General features: G+C 35.0%; 1 protein-coding gene across 2 annotated transcripts in view; it reads right to left on the reverse strand.

Annotated features, from left to right (window-relative positions):
- Positions 1–21664, reverse strand: part of FAF1 (Fas associated factor 1) — a 440606-nt gene that overhangs the window by 51107 nt on the left and 367835 nt on the right. For both annotated transcript variants that reach the window (XM_069477930.1, XM_069477931.1), the window contains 2 exons: positions 7058–7138; positions 5632–5709 (listed from right to left, as the gene is read on the reverse strand). In XM_069477930.1, coding sequence (XP_069334031.1) covers positions 5632–5709; positions 7058–7138 — 159 coding nt within the window. The remainder of the gene's footprint in view (positions 1–5631; positions 5710–7057; positions 7139–21664) is intronic.

Genomic DNA, 21664 nt, shown 5'->3' on the forward strand with positions numbered 1-21664 from the left:
CACTATAGAGGTCTTTCACCTCCTTAGTTACATATATTCCTATACGTTTTATTTTCTTTGTTGCCATTGTGAAGGGTATTGAGTCTTTGATTTGGTTCTCAGTTTGACTGTTGTTAGCGTATAGGAATGCTACTGATTTCTGTACAATGATTTTGTAACTTGAGACCAGAGAAGACCCTGTATAACAAAAGCAATCTTAAGCAAAAAGAACAAATTGGGAGGCATCAATTTACCAGACTTCAAGCTATACTACAAGGCTATAGTAACTAAAACAGCAGGGTACTGGCACAAGAACAGAGACATAGACCAATGGAACAGAACTGAGAACCCAGATATAAAACCATCCTCATATCTAATCTTTGACAAAGCAGACAAAAACATACACTGGGGAAAAGAATCCTTATTTAATAAATAGTGCCGGGAAAACTGGATAGCCAGGATCTGCACCTTTCACCTCTCACAAAAATCAACTCACGATGGATAATAAACTTAAACCTAAGGCATGAAACTATAAGAATTCTGGAAGATAATGTTGGAAAAACTCTTATAGACATTGTCCTAGGCAAAGAATTTATGAAGAAGACCCCAAAAGCAATCACAGCAACAACAAAAATAAATAAAGAGGACCTGATCAAATTAAAAAGCTTCTGCACAGTTAAGGAAACTATCACAAGAGCAAACAGACAACCTACAGTATGGGAGAAAATAGTCACATGTTACACATCCAATAAAGGGCTGATAACTGGAATCTATATAGAAATGAGGAAAATCATCAAGAAAAAAAATCAAACAACCCTATCAAAAAGTGCACAAAGGACTTGAACAGAAACTTTTCAAAAGAAAATAAACTAATGGCCAAGAAGCAAATGAAAAAATGCTCAACATCTCTAATCATAAGGGAAATGCAAATCAAAATCACAATGAGATATCCCTTATCTCCAGTGGGAATGGCCTTTATCAAAAAGTCCCGACACAATAAATATTGACTTGGATGCGGAGAGATAGGAACACTCATATACTGCTGGTGGGACTGCAAACTAGTACAATCTCTGTGGAAAGTAATATGGAGATACCTCAAAGGGCTACAAGTAGAACTACCATTTGATTCAGCAATCCCATTACTGGGCATCTGCCCAAAGTAACAAAAGATATTCTATAAAAAAGACATCTGTACTAGAGTGTTTATAGCAGCACAATTCACAATTGCAAAGATGTGAAAATAACCCAAGTGCCCATCAATACATGTGTGGATTAATAAAATGTGGCATATGTATACCATGGAGTTCTACTCAGCCACAAAACACAATGGTGATCTAGCACCACTTATATTATCCTGGATAAATACAAGCCCATTCTACTAAGTGAAGTATCAAAAGAATGGAAAAACGAGCACTGTATGTACTCACCATCAAATTGTTATTAACTGATCAACACTTATGTGCACATATAGTAGTAACATTCACTGGGTGTCAGGCAGGTGGGGATGGGTATATTTACACCTAACGGGTGCGGCGCACACTGTCTGGGGGATGGACATGCTTGAAGCTCTGACTTAGGTGGGCAAAGGCAATATATGTAAACCAAACATTTGTACCCCCGTAATATGCTGAAATAAAAAAAAAATTAAAAAAAAAAGAATTTAAAAATAGGCTTTAAATTTTTTATTTTATTTTTTTAGTGATAGGGTCTTGCTCTATTGTTCACACTGGCCTTGAACTCCTGCGCTCAAGTGTTCCTCCTGCCTCAGCCTCCCACCCCCAAAGTAGCTGGGTCTATAGGCATGTACCATTGTGCCAGGCTAAAAATAGACTTTTAAATCCAGCTATGATCTTACTTTCTTCAACTGTAAAACAGTAATGATATCTGCCTTACCAATTTCATAGAGTGGTTGTGAAGATCAAATCAGAAAACTGAAGGGAAAGCGCCAAGGCTTCTAATTCCATGTTCTTCTGTTCCTCCAGTTAATGGCTATATTACATAACATTTTCTACTTAAGGAAGCACCAAGGCATAAAAGGAACCAACTTTGGGTAGATAGGCAAAAATTAGCTTTTTTTTTTTCCTTCTATCTAAGGGAACCATCAGCAAAAGGGAATAGCCTTATGTCCATTTTCTCCTACCCATGATTCTCCAAACTTTAGCCCTTTTAGCCATAGCTCTAATTATTAGACCATGTCCTACATTTGTCCAGGTACTGTCTGACCTGGGAGTCAAAATTTTAGCTGGAACCTAGTCTACTTACCAAAAACTCACTGGCAGAAAACAATATTCAGGAAGGCTTTCTTGGAAGATACGTAGTTCGCATATACCTCTAGTTATTATAAAATCCATCCCTTAAAACAGGCTACCAGAAAAATGTATTATTTGGGCCTTTGCAGAGATGATTTTACTAAATTGTGCTTTGGCCTTATGACTCTGAATTACATTTAAAAAGTTTTAAGAAGCTGGCCTACATGACTTGCTATTGTCATTGCAGCTATTGGATATAGTTGAGGATAGTATTCACCACATTGTACAGCTTCCTTTTGAATAGGAACCACAGGAAACAGTGCTCTGAAGTCTCAGTGCTAGAAAAATGTGGGCACCTTCTGGGAGACTGGCCTTTATCTGATGTTACACACAAAGTAAAACTTGCAAACTATAATTTTTTTTTTTTTTTTTGCCTTGGCCCAAGAGAAATATAGAACAAATTTTATGGCTCATGTTGAACAAATGTATAGAACACTGTCACACAGATTTGGTGCCTGTACTGGATTATCTGTTGTCAACATGTTAATCTTACCTTTGGCTTTGTCTTTCTTTATTTATCCTTTGCCCTGATTTCTTTACCTGTTCTTTCTTTTTTAATCCCTTTGAACTGCATGTATTTATCTAAGTTTCTTGAAACTGATTTTACAAAGGATAAGTAAATATATATATAAACAGTAAAATAGAGTGAGATCTTTGCTGTTACTTCTTTGTTTTTCTTTCAGAATAGTCTTATAGACTTTCTCCTTATCAGGGCTAAGGACCAGATCAATATACTTTTCTAGATTTTACTGATTTCACTCCAACAGTTATCACACAGCAAAATGAAGTCCAATAGTAAAGAATTTCTCTAAAACCAAGGTGATTTAACTATTTAACACTTTATTTTTTCTAAAGGATCTTCAAATATTGGAGATAATAAAAATAATAAAACCACTCTAATTTCTCGACCTAATTATACCAGTTAGGATTTCCAGTTAGAAGGAAGGAGTGATACTGTGAAAAGTCAGGTGACCATAATCTGATCCAGATAATGTGTGCAACCAGTTTGGTGACCATAGGCAAACCATATAATCTTTCTGGATCTCCGTTTCTTCAGAGGTTGCACAATACCAGCTTTTTCCAAAGAGGGGTTTGTGACACACTAGTGTGCTAACCTATGTTAATTAGTATTCCATGAAAAAAAAAAAAAAAAGGGTCAAGTTTGGATAAAACTGGATTAAATTAAGATAAACAGTTTCTTTATGGTGGGATTTATAAGAGCCTTTAATTGTGACTCTCAGGTGAAGGAGGTTAGAGTGCACAGTATCATCCGAACTTGCATTTTATGGGAGCACATCAATGGAAAAGTGCAAGTAAAGACTAGGTGCAAAATCTTACCTGCCCTCGCTCCCCCCAGGCCTTATCCTCTCACATGTTAACAGCTGGAACATATATACTGAATTATGCTAAAACATATTTATAGTGTCTTCTATGAAAGGGCAGGATTTACATTTGGAAAAGAGAAAATTTTGACTCAGGTTAAATTAGGCAAATCATCAGAAGAAAGTACATATGCTGCCAAGCTCTAGATCCGGAACATGCAGTTAATTGTGTACCCTTGACATTTTAGCATAACAGGGTGGCTGAAAATATATTGTTAAGAGAAAGAGAGAGAGAGCATGTATGAAATAGAGCATAATGGAGTAAGAATCCTAAGTTTTAAAAGTATATTTCTTGAAATAGCTTAAAAGGATAATGACTAATCTTTTTCTTATCTAAACTTTTGTGAAACTCTGCATATATGACTACTATGGACAGACATAATGATATATGGCCTTGCACTGGAATAAAGTGTAAGAAAGAACATGAGGTTTGTAGTCACAAAGACTTAGGTGAAAATCTCGGCTGTTCCCATTTCTGTATGTGTGACTCCTCAATGAGCTTCAGTTTTCTCACTTGTAAAGAGAAATCTCTAACCTTGTAGCTTGTTTTAATGGTTAGTGAGCATATGTAAAGCAGCTAGCAGAGTATTCAATACACAGAAGATGCTCAACAATTTTCTACCTTCCATTATTGAGAATCCTCAGAGTGCAGAGACTAAGGTTTGTCAGGCATAGTATCTTGTACACATGTGATAGTTACTCAATAATTGTTTTAACACAGATAAACTATGATTTCCAAACAGTAAAATTTCACACATCTTTCAAGACCTACCTCAAATATTACTTCTGCCATAAGTTGTCTGATTATTGAACCTGTAAAAGATTTTTCCTTTGGTCCTGAACTCCCTAAATATTTTGCTTTTAACTTTTTCTATGTCATTTAGCACATTTTTCCTTGATTTGCTGTTACTTGTAGACATGTTATAGCTTCCCTCCAAGATATAATCTCTTGGATATAAATGTTCTATTATCCTTTGTTCCCTTCAGTGCTCAGCACAGCTCTTGTTTGAAAAGCATGTATTAAATAAGTGAAAGAGGTAGGTAGCATCCTTTGACTGAAAATGATGACTGAATTTTCCTCAACCCCAGTTAGGGCCCTCCAGGCCTTTCTGTCACTTGTTAGAGGGTTTCCTCTTTTTATAAGTGAATCCTGCCAATATATCTCACGTCTAGAAAAAAGTTTTATTAATTAAAGTCCTTTACTGTGAAGCCAACCTAGGAAGTCATTTAACTCCCCTTCTTTTTGTCCCCACCGCACTTTAGGCATATCTCTATAATAACTTTTACATATAGTATTACAACCCTATTTTTATAAGATTATTAACTTCTGGAGGGCAGGATCCATATCTGCATCAGTATGCCCTAACAGATTCTGGGTATGTAGTAAGTATTCAAAAAGTGTTTGCAAAATAAGTGAATGAAAAATTCTCAGTATTGGTATGGACAGGACATGAACTCAAAGGGGAAAAATATCAGCTAAGCTAAGTGGATTCAGGAGCCCAGTGCAAGATGTTGCAGAAGTAACCTGTAGTATCTTTTGGTGGGTAAAGTGAAGGCTGAGGAAGGGACAGGAAAGATACTTTCTATTTTTGGGGTGAGACAATATCCAGGAAGGAAGGGAAGAAAGTATTTGTCAGGCAGAAAAAGGGGAACAGAATTGAAAATAATAGAAAGCTGTGAATTTAGTAAAAGATTAAGTTTTCTAAGAGTTCCATACAACAGATCAGGGATGATTAAGGAAAAGTTAGGTCTTCCATACTAAAATGAGTCTGGGAAAAGTAGAAAAAAATAAGTTATAAGAAATATCAGGGGGGGCAAGGGAAATATACGTAATCTAAACTTTTGTACCCCCGTAATATGCTGAAATAAAAAAAAAAAAAGAAATATCAATAGCCTCAGCATCAAATACAGTGGAAATATAACTTAGCTTTTGAATAACTTTTCTTAAAATTATGCCGCACCTCACGTTCCTCTTCTTGCTCTTTGCGAATCTGCTCCAAACGAAACTGTTCTGCCATCTCTCTCTCATGAGCTTCCCTCTGTTTATAAAATAGAAAGGGAGCAAGCACTCAATACTCAATACACGCTGTTCAAAAATAAATAAATAAATAAATAAATAAATCAAGGAAGCAGGAGCATGTTATATTCAAAGGGCTCACTCCCAGCATGACTTGGAGGTACGCTGTGGTAATGGAAACGTTTTTCTCCCAAACAAGAATGGAAATGAAAGCAACAACAGAGCACAGCTCTCTAAAAATGTTGGGCTCCTTTTCAAATACCTTCAATAGCTGTGGGTAATGTGGCATTAAAGATCCTTCGGGACCTTTCATTGGTTTTCCTTTCTAGCATTTTCTGTTATCTCTTCTGTACTCAAGCTCTATTCAGATTAGCTTCTATCCATCCTCCATACTTTCTAGACCCTTGATGCTGCTTAATTACTTTCTCCTCCCTCCTACTCCATTTTCTCTGTCCAGTTCACATACACTATTTCTTCTTTAAAACATTCCCCAGTATATGCCTACTTCCTGGCTTTCCAAAATTTAGAAAAAAATTTCCACTGAAACTCCTGTTCACTGAACTCTCACAGAAGTCAGTACTTTCCTTGTGACACTTAGGATCCTTGCCTTATGTTACAGCTATATGTGTTCTTGACTTAATCTACTATACCACATTTGTGAGCCCGCCTTTTGGGGCAGAACCTGAGGCTTATTCGTTTTCCTCCCCTTCTTCATGCCCAATACAGAAGCAGGTGCTCAAGAAATATTAAACAAATCAGTGGTTCTCAACCCTGACTGCCCATTAGAATCACCTAAAGACCCTTTAAAATATTGCTAGCTTCTATTAAAGACCAATTAAAAAACAAATAAAATAGATACAAGGCTCATTCTTGTTTTCATTTTTCATGATTTGAGACAAACTTTATCGTCAAAATGAAGCATGCCTTAACATGTTGACTGCCACACTAGAAAAAAAAAATTGGGGGGGGGCACAGTGTTTTATTATTAAAATAGAATCAAAACTGCAAAAATAAAATGATCCTTTCTAATTTAATGAAAATTTGTCATTTTTTATTGTCTTCTGCGTGTGAGCTGTATGCAGCTTGGAAAATAGTTCACATGACTCCCAAGGTGAAGAAACGTGTGAGTTACATATGCTTCACAAGGCCCCAGGCTCAAAACTAACGTGAGGTTAACTACAGCTCACATGGCAGTAAATGTATTAAGAACCATCGATATAATTATATTCTTTCTGTTAATTGAATCTAGCTTTATCCATTGCAAACACAATTTTTTTAGGGATCAAAGTGATAAAAAGCCTGGCATTTTAATAATGAAAGACTATTTAGGTTTGAGTGCTTTATCCCAGAAGTCATCTGACCAAACCTACCTTTGCTCTGTCAGCCTCAAGCGAAAGGCGATAAGCCTCGTCTTGCTCTCTTTTCACATTTTCTCTGGCTTCACGTTCATCCTTAAAAGAAAGACAAAGATTCAAATGCATTTTACCACATTATTTTGTTTAAGACAAGAAAACACCAATGATAATGCCTTTGTCTTACTCCTGTGTGAATTTATTATAATTAAATAAGAAAAATTTTAAGTATATAGGATATAAATAGGGAAACAGTATGATGAACAATATGGTACATAGTGAAAATAAGGATGTTTGAATCCTAGCTATACCACTTACAAACTATTTGACCTTGTGTAATTTAACTTCTCTAGGTTTTAGTTTTCTCAATTGTAAAATAGAAATAATATTTGCCTTATATAGTTATTGTGAGAATTAAATGCAATGATATATAAACTGTCTAGCAAAGGATCTGGCACTTAGTTCATTTTCTTAAGTATTAGTTCTCTTCCCCCTTTCTCCTGATTTTCCTGAGATAAACTTGGAAACTGTCAGTATTGAAACTAAGGACTGGAAGGGAGTTGTAAAAGACTAGGAAATAATCCCCTGGTTAGCATAGAAAGAGGCTGAAGGCAAAATACCCTGGTTAACCTCATTCCATACCACATCTCTAACACTTTGGCTATCGAATAAGTTCTTTCCCTACTACATTCATACTCAGGAAGTGTGGATAACTAAGTTGAAAATCTTTTAGAATATTTTTAGCTTCTGAAGTGATTATACTACCTGCTTCTATTTAAATCATGATTCCCTATAAAGTTAAAAGTTAATTCACTGACAGAATTTCTCATTTGTTAAGTTCGGAAGTATAGCCAATATATACGTACTTAATAAATATCCACGCTTGTCTATATTAGAGTGTAGATTCCCTTTTCAATCACTCGTTTATTAGGCTGAATCATATAAAGTCAGCAATATTTAACTATTTTTGACCTATAAAACTGGAATTTTCATATGGTTTAACTTAATGCTTTCTTACTTCTTGTCTCCCCAATTCAAGGCTGAATATATCCTCAGCATTCTCTTAGGTGCTCTCTCTGATACCTAACCAACACCAGCCTTCTGGGTGAAGCCTAATACTTCTTCTAGTTTCAATAATTCAACTAATTCCAGAAGCTCAGGTATGAAGAGTAACATTTCATTGATTCCCAATTTTTCAAATAAAGAATTAAATGTTGCTGGTTTGAAGCTAACTGTTATACTACAAAATATCAGGAACCATGTTTAACCTGAGAGACCACTTAGGCTGTAAAGTATTCAGAATAATTTATACATCATATAATACTACACATGAATAAAATTGGGTTTTAAAAACTTCTAATTAGAGACTTGTACTTAGCAGTTAGTATTTGTATTTCAAAGAAAGAGAAACATTTTCCTTTAAATATATTTTCATTAATTCCAACTGGCTCTCTCTCACTTTGGCCTGTTTATTAAGGTTTTACTATGACTAGATACAACCAGCCTGATAAGGCATATTTTGTGTATTTCTGTTTATATTTGCATTTGGCTAAGTCACTACTCTGTAACTCTTTCCTCCACCCAAAACACAAGTTTGTACAAAGTGGCCACTTAATAGTTCATTTGGCCATAGCTGATCTATATTTGATATGTAATTTCTTTATTTTTCAAGTTACTGAGAGACGCAATGAGAAGATTAGCAGACCCGTGTTCAAGTCCTACCTCTATCAGTAGCAAGCAATGTGTTCTTGAGTAAATAACATTTCCCCTTTCAGTTATCTATTAAATTCAAGGCTTGAACTTCTGAGGATCCTAGCCTCTGTGGATAAATCTATCTTTCCAAATTTATATATCCCCTGAATGTAATCAACAAACTATGGGAGTAATCTTACCTTTCTATATTTGAATTGGGGAAATATATAAGATATTTAAAATTGTAATTTTTTTTTTTAGAGACAGAGTTTCGTTTTGTCAGCCAGGCTAGAGTGCAGTGGTGTCATCATAGCTCACAGCAACCTCAAACTGCTGGACTCAGGTGATCCTCCTGCCTCAGCCTCCCGAGTAGCTCGGACTATTGGCATGTACCAACACACCCGGCTAATTAAAAACTTAATTTGATCTTACTTTTCAGACTTTTCCCCTTCAAATTCATTTAGGTTTCTCTCATAACATTCTGTACTTTCCCTTTAAAGCATTTATCACAATTGCAATTAATTATTATATAATTATTTATTTAATATAGGATTCCCTCATGACACTGTAAGCTCCACAAAGGCAGAGAACTTGTCCATATTCTATACCTCTGTATTCCACATACTGTCTAGACTTTGAGAGGTGTTTCATAAGCATATATTGAATAAATGAATCATCTTTCCAGGCATAAAATACTTATTGCCTACAGCAAGAATTAAAAAGGAACAAGATACAGCTCATGCATAAAGCAGCTCCATCAGGGTCAATGAAATTGACTGTTTGGGCAGGAATGAACTGTTATGACACTATATACACATAACAAAGGGACAGTCTAAAAGCTATCACAGCTGGAAGCCCTTTGAGCACAAATACAGTTTATAATAAAAGCATTCTAAGTAAACAGCTCTGTTTTAAAACAGATTGTAGCAGATAGGAAAGGCCATTAAATATAAGGATCTCTGCCACTAAATCAGAATGTAGCACCTGTTGTGAACTCTTTCCCTTGCCCACAGCCCTCTCTGACCACCCTGGCAGATGGGCTGGCTCAGGCATGTGGCCCAGGATGAATTTCCCTAAATTCATCATGGTCATACCTTCTTGCATGTTTGGTAGTTGCTTGTGAATGCCTATCACTTCTTCTTGTTTGTTCTGTAGATGCTGTACTTACCTCTCTAAACTGTCCTGTTCACAGTATCTCCAATTTGGGGAATTAGAGAAAACTACTTAGGCATTTTTGCCATATTATTCCATATTATTAGACTTTTTAGAAAATCCCAGGTGTTGTGGTTAACATTTTGTGTATAAATTTGTTCTCATAACTTGTAGATGTGTCTCTTGGAATTTCTCCTATGCCCTACAAAAGCTGTCCTTGTGGAGGTTTCCCTTTCTAAATCTGAAAGGACACATCAAAGTAACTAGAAATTTCTACACATTGATTGAGTAGAAATGGAACAGCTAGATGATCAGATTCAGAAATAGATGTTAGTGCTGCTTAGGCTATGGCTTAGGCTACTTTGGTATACACTCCTTGTGGTTGGGCAAGGTGGCTCACACCTGTAATCCTAGCACTTTTGGGAGGCTGAGGTGGGAGGATCGCTTGAGGCCAGGAGCTACAGACCAGCCTGAGTAAGAGCAAGACCCCATCTTTAGGAAAAATGGAAAAATTAGCTGGGCATAGTGGCATGAACCTGTAGTCCCAGCTACTTGGATGGGCTGAGGCAGGAGGATCTCTTGATCTCAGGAGTTTGAGGTTGCAGTGAGCTATCATGATACCACTGCACTCTAGCCGGGGTAACAGAACAAGATCCTGTCTCAAAACAAAACAAAACAAACAACCCCACTCCTTGTCACACCAAATTAAGAAGCTGTATTACTCAGAAGTAAGTGATAGCCTCAACTGGAGCCTTTCATTTGTAGCATACTTGTCACTGCTCTCATACTGCTCGGTGCTACACTCATTTGTGTATTTGTCTCACTGCTCCCCACCTGAGCTATATGCTCCCAGAGGCAAAAGACTCTGTATGTGTATATATATGAAATATCTCCTATAGCATCCAGGGTACTATGACAAGCATCCAATACATATTTGTTGTATGAATGAATGGAATTATGAGTGCTCAATAGCTATATAACAGAACTCATAGAGGCTCAAAGTATTCTTCAGACTAGTAATTTTTATTTAAATATATTTCCTATCCTGAGTGTTATGAGTTGTTGAGAAGTGCTGGAATTAGTCATTCTCACCCTGAAGCCTATGTTTTCCCCCTCTGTAGCACACTAGATGGGTTCAGTGTAGTCCTATATCTCTGAGATAACAGCCATTGAATCACATTTCACTATAACCCACTAAAAATAGTGTCCACTGAAAATAATGAGGACATTTTATGAGCTGTCAAATGGTTTCCAAAGGAAGAATTAACCAAAAATGGAATTTAGATGTAATTTATTACCCTTCAACAGTGTTGAAGATTAGTAAGCGTTAATTAATTCTCAAAAGACTAACATAAAACTCTGAATTACCAAACTGAAGCAGGCTGTAGAGGTTAGGATTTTTTCAAATACTTATCAGATGCATACACACATATGACATTTATTTGTTTTTCTCAATGCCCAGGTTAGAATGCACCCTGCTCTTTAATAAATATGTCCTTTTAAACAGGGAAATGGCGCTGCTATCTATCCCTAAAGAGATATGAATCAAGATAACCTGAAATTCTCTCAATATAAATACTTAGAGAGATAGTAAATAAAAATATAACAAATATGTTTAAAAAGTACTACTGAGCATGTCAGAAAGAAACAAAGAAAAGTTTCTGGGTACCAGAAATAAAGAGCAAATTGAAAATCAGAGATGTAAATAATAAGGTAATAAAGAACCTGACAAGATAGGTTATCTATCTTGATAACCGAGAGGCCCAATTGTGACCAGAGACCGAATTTTGGACTCAATCAAGGTAGGGAGTTATAAAAGTTATCTCTGGGATAACTTCTGCGGCTGAATGTAAGTTGAATTGGAGTCTGGGAATGGGGTAAGGAGGTAGGGGGAAGAAAGACTACTTTGAGAAATAATGGCCAAAAGTTTTTCAAATTTGATGAAAACTACAAAGCCACAGATTCAAGAATCTAAACAAACATCAAGCAAAAGAAACAAGAAGAAACTACATCAAGACACATCACAATTAAATTGCTTAAAATTAATAAAAAAAGGAAACTTAAAAGCAGTCAGAGAAAAGATGAAATATGCATAGGGGAAAAAAGACCGAGAACTCCTCATCAGAAACACTGCAACTGAGAAGACAGTGGAACAACATCTCTGAAGTACTGAAAGAAAAAAAACCCTATCAACCTAGAATTCTATATCCACTGAAAATATCTTTCAAAACTGAAGGTGAAATCAAGGATTTTCAAACATACAAAAGCTAAAAGAATTCATCACTAGCATGTGTATTAGAGTGAAAGTTAAAGGAAGTCTTTAAGGTAAAAGAAATATTATACCACAGAGCAATGTCTTTGTGTTAAGACAAAGTCATAAAGAAAACTGGAAGTGGGAGCGTCATAGGTAAATTAATAAATAATTTTCTTATTTAAAAATCTCTTTAAGAAACAATTCACTGTTATCTTAATGGCATTTTTTACATAAATGGAAAAACCCATCCCCAAATTCGTATGGATTCTCAAGGGACCACTAATAGTCAAAACAATCTTGAAAAAGAACAAAGTTGAAAGACTCACATTTTCTGATGTCAAAACTTACCATAAAGCTACAGTAATTAAAATAGTGAAGTACTGGCATAAGGAGAGATATATAAAACAATGGAATAGAATAGAGAGCCCAGAAAGAAACTCTCACATATAAGGTGAATTGATTTGAACAAGGGTGCCAAGACCATTCAATGGGGAAAGGACAGTCAACTAATGGTGTTGGAAAAGCTGGATATCCACATGCAAAAAAATGAAACTGGTCCTTTATCTTATGCCATATTAAAAAAAAAAAAACTTGAAATGGATCAAAACTTACATTTAAGAGTTAAAACTACAAAACTCTTAGATGAAAACATAGGTGAAAGTCTTCATGACCTTGGATTAGGCAATGATTTCTCAGAATGGCACTGATAGCATAGGCATTAAAAAGAAAAAGTAGATAAATCACACTTTATCAAAATTAAAGACTTTTGGGTATCAAAGGACATCATGAAGAAAGTGAAAAAACAATCCACAGAATAAAAGAAAATATTTACAAATCACATATCTGATAAAGGATTAATATCTAGAATATATAATGAATTCTTACAACTTAACAACAAAGAAACTAAACAAGCCAATTCAAAAATGAGCAAAAGATGTGAATAGACATTTTTTTAAAAAAAGATATATGAATGCTCACCAAGCACATGTTCATAGCAGCATTATTCATAATAGCCAAAAGGTGGAAATAACCCCAGTGTCCATCAATAGATGAATGGATACACAAAATATGGTATATACCTATTATTCAACTATAAAAAGGAATTTAGTTCTGATGGATCTTGAGGACATTAGTTAGGCTAAATGAAAGAAGCCAAACACAATAGGACAAATATTGTATGTTTCTACTTACATGAGGTACCTAGGATAGGCAAACTCATAGAGACAGAAAGTAGATTATCAGTCTCTAGTTTAGGACTGTTTGAAAAAAAAAAAGAAAAGAAAAAAAATAGAAAGTAGATTAGAGGTGCCAGAGGCTGAGGCAAGGGGAAATAGAGAAGTTGCTTATTAGATTGGCTAGAACTGCCAGTTTAACAGTGAATGGAAGGATATGAACAGATATCCCTGTCTTTCCTCTGATCTTAGCAGGAAAACATTCACTCTTTCACCAGTAAGTAAGATGTTAGGTGTAGGTTTTTCACAGATGCCCTTTCTCAGGCTAAGGAAGTTCTGTTTTATTCCTGATTTACTGAAAGATTTTTTCAGGAATAGATTAGCTTTTGTCTGATGCTTTTCATCTATTGAGATGATTATACGGTGAATTTCACTGACTGATTTTTTTAAATCTGATGAGGTAAGAAAAAGAAATAAAAAGCATCTAGGATGGAGAGGATGAAGGAGAACTCTCTTTATTCACAGATAAAATGATTAGAAATGTGGAAAAGTCTAAGAATTCTACCAAAAGCTATTACAACTAATAAGTTATTAGGTAAGGCTGCAAGATATAAAGTAGAGAGCTAACAAGCAACTGTATTTCTTTCTTTATTTTATTTATTTATTTATTTATTTTTTAGGCTAGTCAAGTAAAGAAACGAAGATAGAGAAAGAACAAAGAAATCTGTAACTGGTTCTGATTAATTAGTTATAAACACCACTGCACTTGGACCAGCCTATATTTCCATACACTAGCAAAGAATGATCAGAACTTACAATTTTTAAAATATTTGTAATAGCCTAAAATATATAAAATACTTAGGGATAAATTTGATGAAAGATGCAAATGATGTGTATACTGAAAATTACAAAACATTGCTGAGAGAAATTAAGGAAGACCTAAATAAATGGAGAGATACAGCATTTTTATGGATTAGAAGAGTCCATATTTTTATATATGTCAATTCTTTCTGAATGATCTACAGATTCAACACAACTTCAATCAAAATACTAACAAGATTTTTTTGTAGAAATTGACAAGTTGATTGTAAAATTCACATGGAAATGCACAGGACCTAGCATAGCCAAAAAACTATCAGAAGAAGAACTAACTTAGAGGGCTTATACTACTTGATTTCAAGATTTTATTATAAAGCTAAAGTAATTGTGTATGACGTTGGTGTAAAGATAGACAAAAGAACAATGGAACAGAATGAGGTCCAGATATAGATCTATGCATATATGATTAAGTGATTTTTGACAAAGATGCAAAAGAATTCAGTGGAAAAAGAATAGCCATTTCAACAAAGTGCTGAAACCACTGGATATCCATCAGTCCTCCTCTTCCCCCCCAAAAGAAAGAACTTCAATTCATATGTATACTATATACAAAATTTAACTCAAATGGATCATAGACCATGGATCATATAAGGTATAATACTTATAGATCATATAAGCTATAATAGATATAGCTTATATCAGATAAGCTGTAATACTTATAGAAGAAACATAGGAGAAAATAGTTACTTTGGGTTAGGCAATATTTCTTACATATGATCCAAAAGTATGTTACATAAAAGAAAAAATATTTAAATTAGACTTCATCAAAATTAAAAACTTCTACTCTCCTAAAGATAATTGAAAATGACAGCAGGTATGTTTATATAAAAATATCATGTATACCCCATAAATACGTACAACTATTATGTAAAAGGCAAAAGATTTATACGATCTGAAGAGAAACCAGAGTATACAACAATTATGTATCCATAAAAATAAAAAAACTATTTAAAAATCATAGTTAAAAATTAAACCTGTGGTATACAAAGACAAATATTATTACTATACAATTATAAGTTATTCATCTAATAGTGGAATTAAGAGTTACAAAACATGCTGATGATATGATCTTACATCCTGAAAACCCCAAAGACTCCACCAAAAGATTCCTGGAATTGATAAATAAATTCATCAAAGTCTCAGGTTGCAAAATCAATGTACATAAATTAGTAGCATTTCTATACACTGGTAACAGTCAAGCTGAGAGTCAAATGAAATAATATCATTCACAATAGCTACAAAGAAAATAAAACACCTAGGAATATACTTAACCAAGGAAGTGAAATATCTCTACAAAGAGAACTATGAAACACTGAGGAAAGAAATCACAGACGACCCAAACAAATTGAAAAACATATCATGCTCATAGATTGGTAGAATCAACATTGTTTAAATGCCCATACTACCCAAGTTGATTTACAGATTCAGTGCAATCCTTATCAAAATACCAATGTCATATTTCACAGAACTGGAAAAAATAATTCTACACTTCATTTGGAATCAGCAAAGAGCCCAAATAGCCGAAGCAATCTGAAGCAAAAAGAACAAATCTGGTGGCATCAGGTTACCAGACTTCAAACTATACTACAAGGCTATAGTAACCAAAACAACATGGTACTGGTACAAAAATAGAGACATAGACCAATGGAACAGAACAGACAACCCAGCTATAAAGCCATCTGCATACAGCCAACTGATCTTTGACAAAGCAGACAACAATATACACTGAGGAAAAGAAGCCCTATTCAATAAACGGTGCTGGGAAAATTGGATAGCCACATGTGGAAGAATGAAGAGAAGATCCATATCTCTCACCACTCACAAAAATTGATTCAAGATAGACAAAAGACTGAAATGTAAGGCATGAAACCATAAGAATTCTAGAAGAAAATGTTGAAAAAACTCTTCTAGATATCGGCCTAGGCAACGAATTTATGAGGAAGGCCACAACGGCAATCATAGTACCAACAAGAATAAAATAAATGGGACTTGATTAAATTAAAAAGTTTCTGCACAGCCAAGGAAATAATCAACAGAGCAAATAGACAACCTACAGAATGGGAGAAAATATTTGCAAGCTATACATCTGATAACCAGAATCTACAAAGAACTCAAGCAAATTAGCAAGGAAAAAACAACCCCATTAAAAAGTGGGCAAAAGACACGAACAGAAGCTTTTCAAAAGAAGATAGACAAATGGCCAACAAACATATGAAAAAATGCTCAATGTCACTAATTATCAGGGAAATGCAAATTAAAACCACAATGAGATATCACCTTATGCCAGTTAGAATGGCTTATATTAAAAAGCCCAAAAACAATAGACGCTGGCGTGGATGCAGAGAGAAAGGAATGCTATTACACTGTTGGTGGGACTGTAAATTAGTACAACCATCATGGAAAACAGTATGGAGATTCCTCAAAGAACTAAAAGTAGACCTACCATTTGATCTAGCAATCCCACTATGGGGGACAGTCGGTCCTTTTCCCAAAGGAAAAGTCAGTCATTTTATCAAAAAGACTCCTGCACTCGAATGTTTATTGCAGCACAATTCACAATCACAAAGATGTGGAATCAACCCAAGTGCCCATCAATTCATGAGTGGATTAACAAAATGTGGTACATGTATACTATGGAATACTACTCAGCCACGAAGAAGGATGAATTAAGGCCTTTTGCAACAATTTGATGGAACTGGAGACCATTATCCTAAGTGAAATTTCTAAAGAATGGAAAACAAACATCACATGTACTTGCTATTAAATTGAAACCAACTGATGAGCACACATGTGCACAGAGGAAAGTATTAATTAAAACTGAGTGGAAATCAAGCAGGGGGGTAAGGGGAGGAGGGGATGGGTGAAAACCTACCTAACGAATACAATGAACATTATCTGAGTGATAGGCACACTTATAACCCTGACCCAAGCATAACAGCATCAATACATGGAACCAAGAACATTTGTACCCCCGTAATATTTTGAAATTGAAAAAAGACAGTATTTCCCAAAAAGTAAAACAAAGTAGTTATAAAACATTTCCTGAGCAGGGAAATGCTATCTAATATTTATTATTGTGAATTATCATGAGATACTAACAAATATTACTTTTGAATTACAAGCAACAACATAAAAAATCTGTTTTTTCAATAACCTGTAATTCTACCACTAAATACAAAATGTACACTGTAAAATATGTTGGAAATAAATTAATGTTACAAAAAGAAAGAAAGAAAATGATAGTGAGAATAAAAGACAAGCCACAGACTGGGAAAAAAATCTTTGCAAATCAGGAAGATCACTTGAACTTAGGATTTTAAGGTTGCATGAGCCACTTGTGCTATAATGATGCCGCTGCACACTAGCCAGGGAGACAGAGCGAGACTATTCTCAAAAAACAACAACAACAACAACAACAACAAACAAAACCAAAAAAAAGCAAAACCCACTAATCATACCAAGCGTTGACAAAGATATGGAGGGACTGGAACTCGTTATACACTGCCGGTGGGAATGTAAAATGGTAAAACCACTTTGGAAAACACGTTGGCAGTTTCTTAAAAAGGTAAGCATATATCTATCATATGATCCAGTCATTCTATTAATAGTGCTAAGCACAATGACCCCAAGACAAGTGACCATATTGCCCTATACCAATACAAAAAGTGTACATAAATGTTCATAGAAGCTTTATTTTTAACATCCAAAAACTAGGAAATAATCCAAACGTCCATCAACAGGTGGATGTTAAAAAATTGTGAAAAAATATAAACACTATTGAAAGCAGCAATAGAGTTTTTTGTGAAATCATTTCTTCTTCAGAACAGACAGATATTGGAACCTCTGTGGTAATATAACAATTTCTCTTCATAAGATTTCAGAGAATAGGCATGGCAAGCCAATCATGATAGGGTTTGGAGAATTGAATTCTCTAATGGAGACCAAATCTTGCTTTAGAGACTCAAAGGAAGAGGTGTGCTCCAAACTGAGTGATAGTCAGTCAGATAGCAGGGGTAGCAACACAAAGCAGACCCTCTCAAGACCCAAGAAGACAGCACTAAAATGTAAGGTTAAATGAGATTGCTCAGTCACAATCCCAAAACAGAAAAAACAGAGGAGACAGAGAAGAGATAATTCAGTGGGAACTGAAAGTACTCATTCTTAGCTTTGTCCACTTGATTTTATTAAATGAAAATGATGATGCTGGTCATGTACAGAGTTGTATTAAAGTACAGACTGAAAATCTTTCCAATGGAGATTAGGGGCACATCAGTATTTAGAGTGAATTAAGTAAAACAGCAGTGTTTGTTTCAGTGACTGTTTGACAAGAACTAAGCTCAGGCAGTTGCCTCACATGCATAAATTTTATAGCCATCATATCATATTGCTTAGTTGCTGTTGGACATTGGACTTAACCTATACATTGTCAGCCTGTTTTAAGGTCCAAGTTAGCTAACAATGAAGTTTGGGTCTGTTGAAATATTTCATTTTAGTACAGCTGACTATTTGGGCTTTCTTGTGTGTATGTGTATATGAGGAGCTAATCGGAAAGAAAAAAACAATATATTGTAATTCTGAGCTACTTTGCTGTGTTTTTTACCTTATTTTTTAAAAAGGCATTTATGTAAAAATTTAAAATGTAAATGTTAAATTATCCTTAAAGGCAACATTGGTAATATTGCTAGATGGTTGTTGCACAACATTGTAAATACAGTAAATGCCACTGAATTGTACACATTACAATGGCTAACTGTATATGAATTCCACTTCATTTTTTTTAAAAATTGCTAAAATCAAAACAAAAAATTGTAAAATTGTGGTATATCCATATAGTGGAATACTACTTAGCAATTAAAAGGAATGAATCATTGATACATGCGACAGTGGATAAATCTCAAAATAATTATGCTGAGCGCAAGAAGCCAGACTAACAAGTATATATTGTATGATTTAAATTTTTATAAAATTCTAGAAAATGCAAACAAATCTATACTGACAGAGAGATCAGTGGATACATGGGACTTGGGTTGCCAGACAGAGGAAGAAGAGAGGGATATGCACTAGGAAGCTTTTGAGAGTGAAAGTTCACTATTTTGATTGTGTTAAGGGTTTCACAGGTGTATATATGTGTCAAAACTTGTCAAATTGTACACTCTATATAGGTACAGTTTATTATATATCAATTATACTGTCATGTAGCTTTAGAAAATAAATAATACTACAAAAAGTTAATGGATAGATTAAACAGCAGCTTGGACATAGGTGAAGGGGAGAATTAATGAAATGGAAGTAATCAGAAGAAATTACCTAAATTGCAACATACAGAGAAATAAAATACAATAGAAAATTTAAGAGATACAGAGAATACAATCACAGTGTCTAATATGAGTCTGCTAAGAATTTTAGGAGGAAATAACAGAGGATGGAGCAATACTCAAAGAGATAATGTTTTTTAATTTTCCAGCAGATATGAAAGATAAGAATAAGCAGCCAAGGACCATTTCAAACAGTAACTCCTGGTTTTACAGAAACTACTAAACTGAATAAACAAATAAATTGGTTGGCCTCACCATAGTCAAGGATTAGAGTTTTGATGCCACCTCTCCTACAGAATACCAGCTTTGATTCTTGATTCTGTTGATCCAAAGATAAAACCCTGGACGACTGGATTGTAGTAACAGAAGCAGTACTTAGATAGAACCTTGCCAATCAAAGTGTGGTTCAAGCACAAGCAGTATTGAAATTAATTTGGAGCTTGTCAGGAAAGCAGAATCTTGGGCCCCACACTTTAGATTAAGTCAGCATATGAACTTTAATAAGATCTCCAGGTGATTTCTAGCCTATATACATTAAATTTTGAAAACGTCTGCTTAAGAAGACCATAGCAGTCTTCTGAGCAGGGAATTTTACTGATCTTATGGAAAGCAAGTATATCTTTCATTAAAAATAATATGCTTAATACTGCTTAAGTGAAAAGTGGTTGGAATATAATTTTTCTTTCAAGAAAGACATAAGGCCAGGTGTGCTGGCTCATGCCTGTATTATTAACACTTTGGGAGGCTGAGGCAGGAGGATTGCTTGAGGCCAGGAGTTTGTGACCAGTGTGAGCAACACAGTGAGACCCCCATCCCTACATAAGATAAAAAAAAAAAGTTAGCCAACGAGGTGGTACGTGCCTGTAGCCCTAGCTACTTGGGAGCTGAGGTAGGAGGACTGCGTGAGTCCAAGAATTTGAGGTTGCAGTGAGCTATGATGACGCCACTGCACTCTAGCCCAGGCAAAAGAGTGAGACCCTGCCTCAAAAAAAACAAACAAACAAACAAAGAAAAAAAAGAAAGGCATCAATGGGAAAGTTAATCCACATTGGTACAGAAGAGTGGTTAAATACTAGGACTGGGACCTAATCCTTTAGCAGCCAGACAAGAGTTTGGAAGATAAGGCCTGTGCTTTTCAACAGAGACTCTATAATATGTTCCCAAATGGACATGTAAATTCCACAGGAATATGCTCACTGAGAGCATATATTTAGAGAAAGGTAACAGAAAAAGGCAGTCAAACACATATTTCCTTTTCAATAGAGTAGCCCCATTACATAGTTAATCCACGTAAATGCTCTGCAGAATTTGTGTGGTGCATATATGTGCATGTGTATGTAACAGAGAGATGACATAGTGGTCACTGATAAAATCTGAATGTTGCATTTTGTGGACACTTCTCCAGTTAAGATTATTTCCTGAAAGTAGAAAGATAAGACAAAGAGGAATGAAGCTTACTTTCAATCACTGGTCAGTAAATTACGGTCTTTGGGCCAAAGCTGGCCTGTTTTGGATAAAAAATTTTATTACAACATGGTCATGTTCATTCATTTATGTATTGTCTATGACTACTTTTGTGCTATGATGGCAGAACTGAATAGCTGTGACAGTATATGGCCCCAAAGCCAGAAATATTTACTATCTGACCTTTCATAGAAAAAGTTTACTGACCTTTTAAAGTCACTATAAATGTTAGTTTCAGCCTTTTAAACTTTCAACTTTTAGTAAGTAGGGAATAAAACTCTAATGGGATTTAAAGTTTATAGAAGTCTAGGGGGAGCTGCAGGAAAAGGAAAGGCCAAATGGAAAGAGTAACTAATTTGTTCATTACAAAAAAATCAGAAGCTATAACTTAGCTCTGACATTAGGGTGAAAGATTTAAAGTCAAACATCTTAGGGCAGTATGTTTCAAATTTTACATGGGCTAATAAGAGAAAGTCTTGAAAGAACAGATAGGTTTCTAGGTATCTAAGAAAAGTGGGGGAATAATTTCTAACTTGAAACATAATTTAAAATACAACCTGTCTTGGAGGCTTAGCTATCGAACTTTTTGTTCTGAACCACTTGGTATCTTGGCTTAGTTTCAGGTAATGACTGTTGAACGCCTACTATTAGCAATGCACTGGGCCAGGTACTGTGGGAAAAGAAAGATGTTAAAACT

The sequence above is a fragment of the Eulemur rufifrons genome, chromosome 8 (genome assembly GCF_041146395.1).
Source record: "Eulemur rufifrons isolate Redbay chromosome 8, OSU_ERuf_1, whole genome shotgun sequence".
Lineage (NCBI taxonomy): Eukaryota > Metazoa > Chordata > Mammalia > Primates > Lemuridae > Eulemur > Eulemur rufifrons.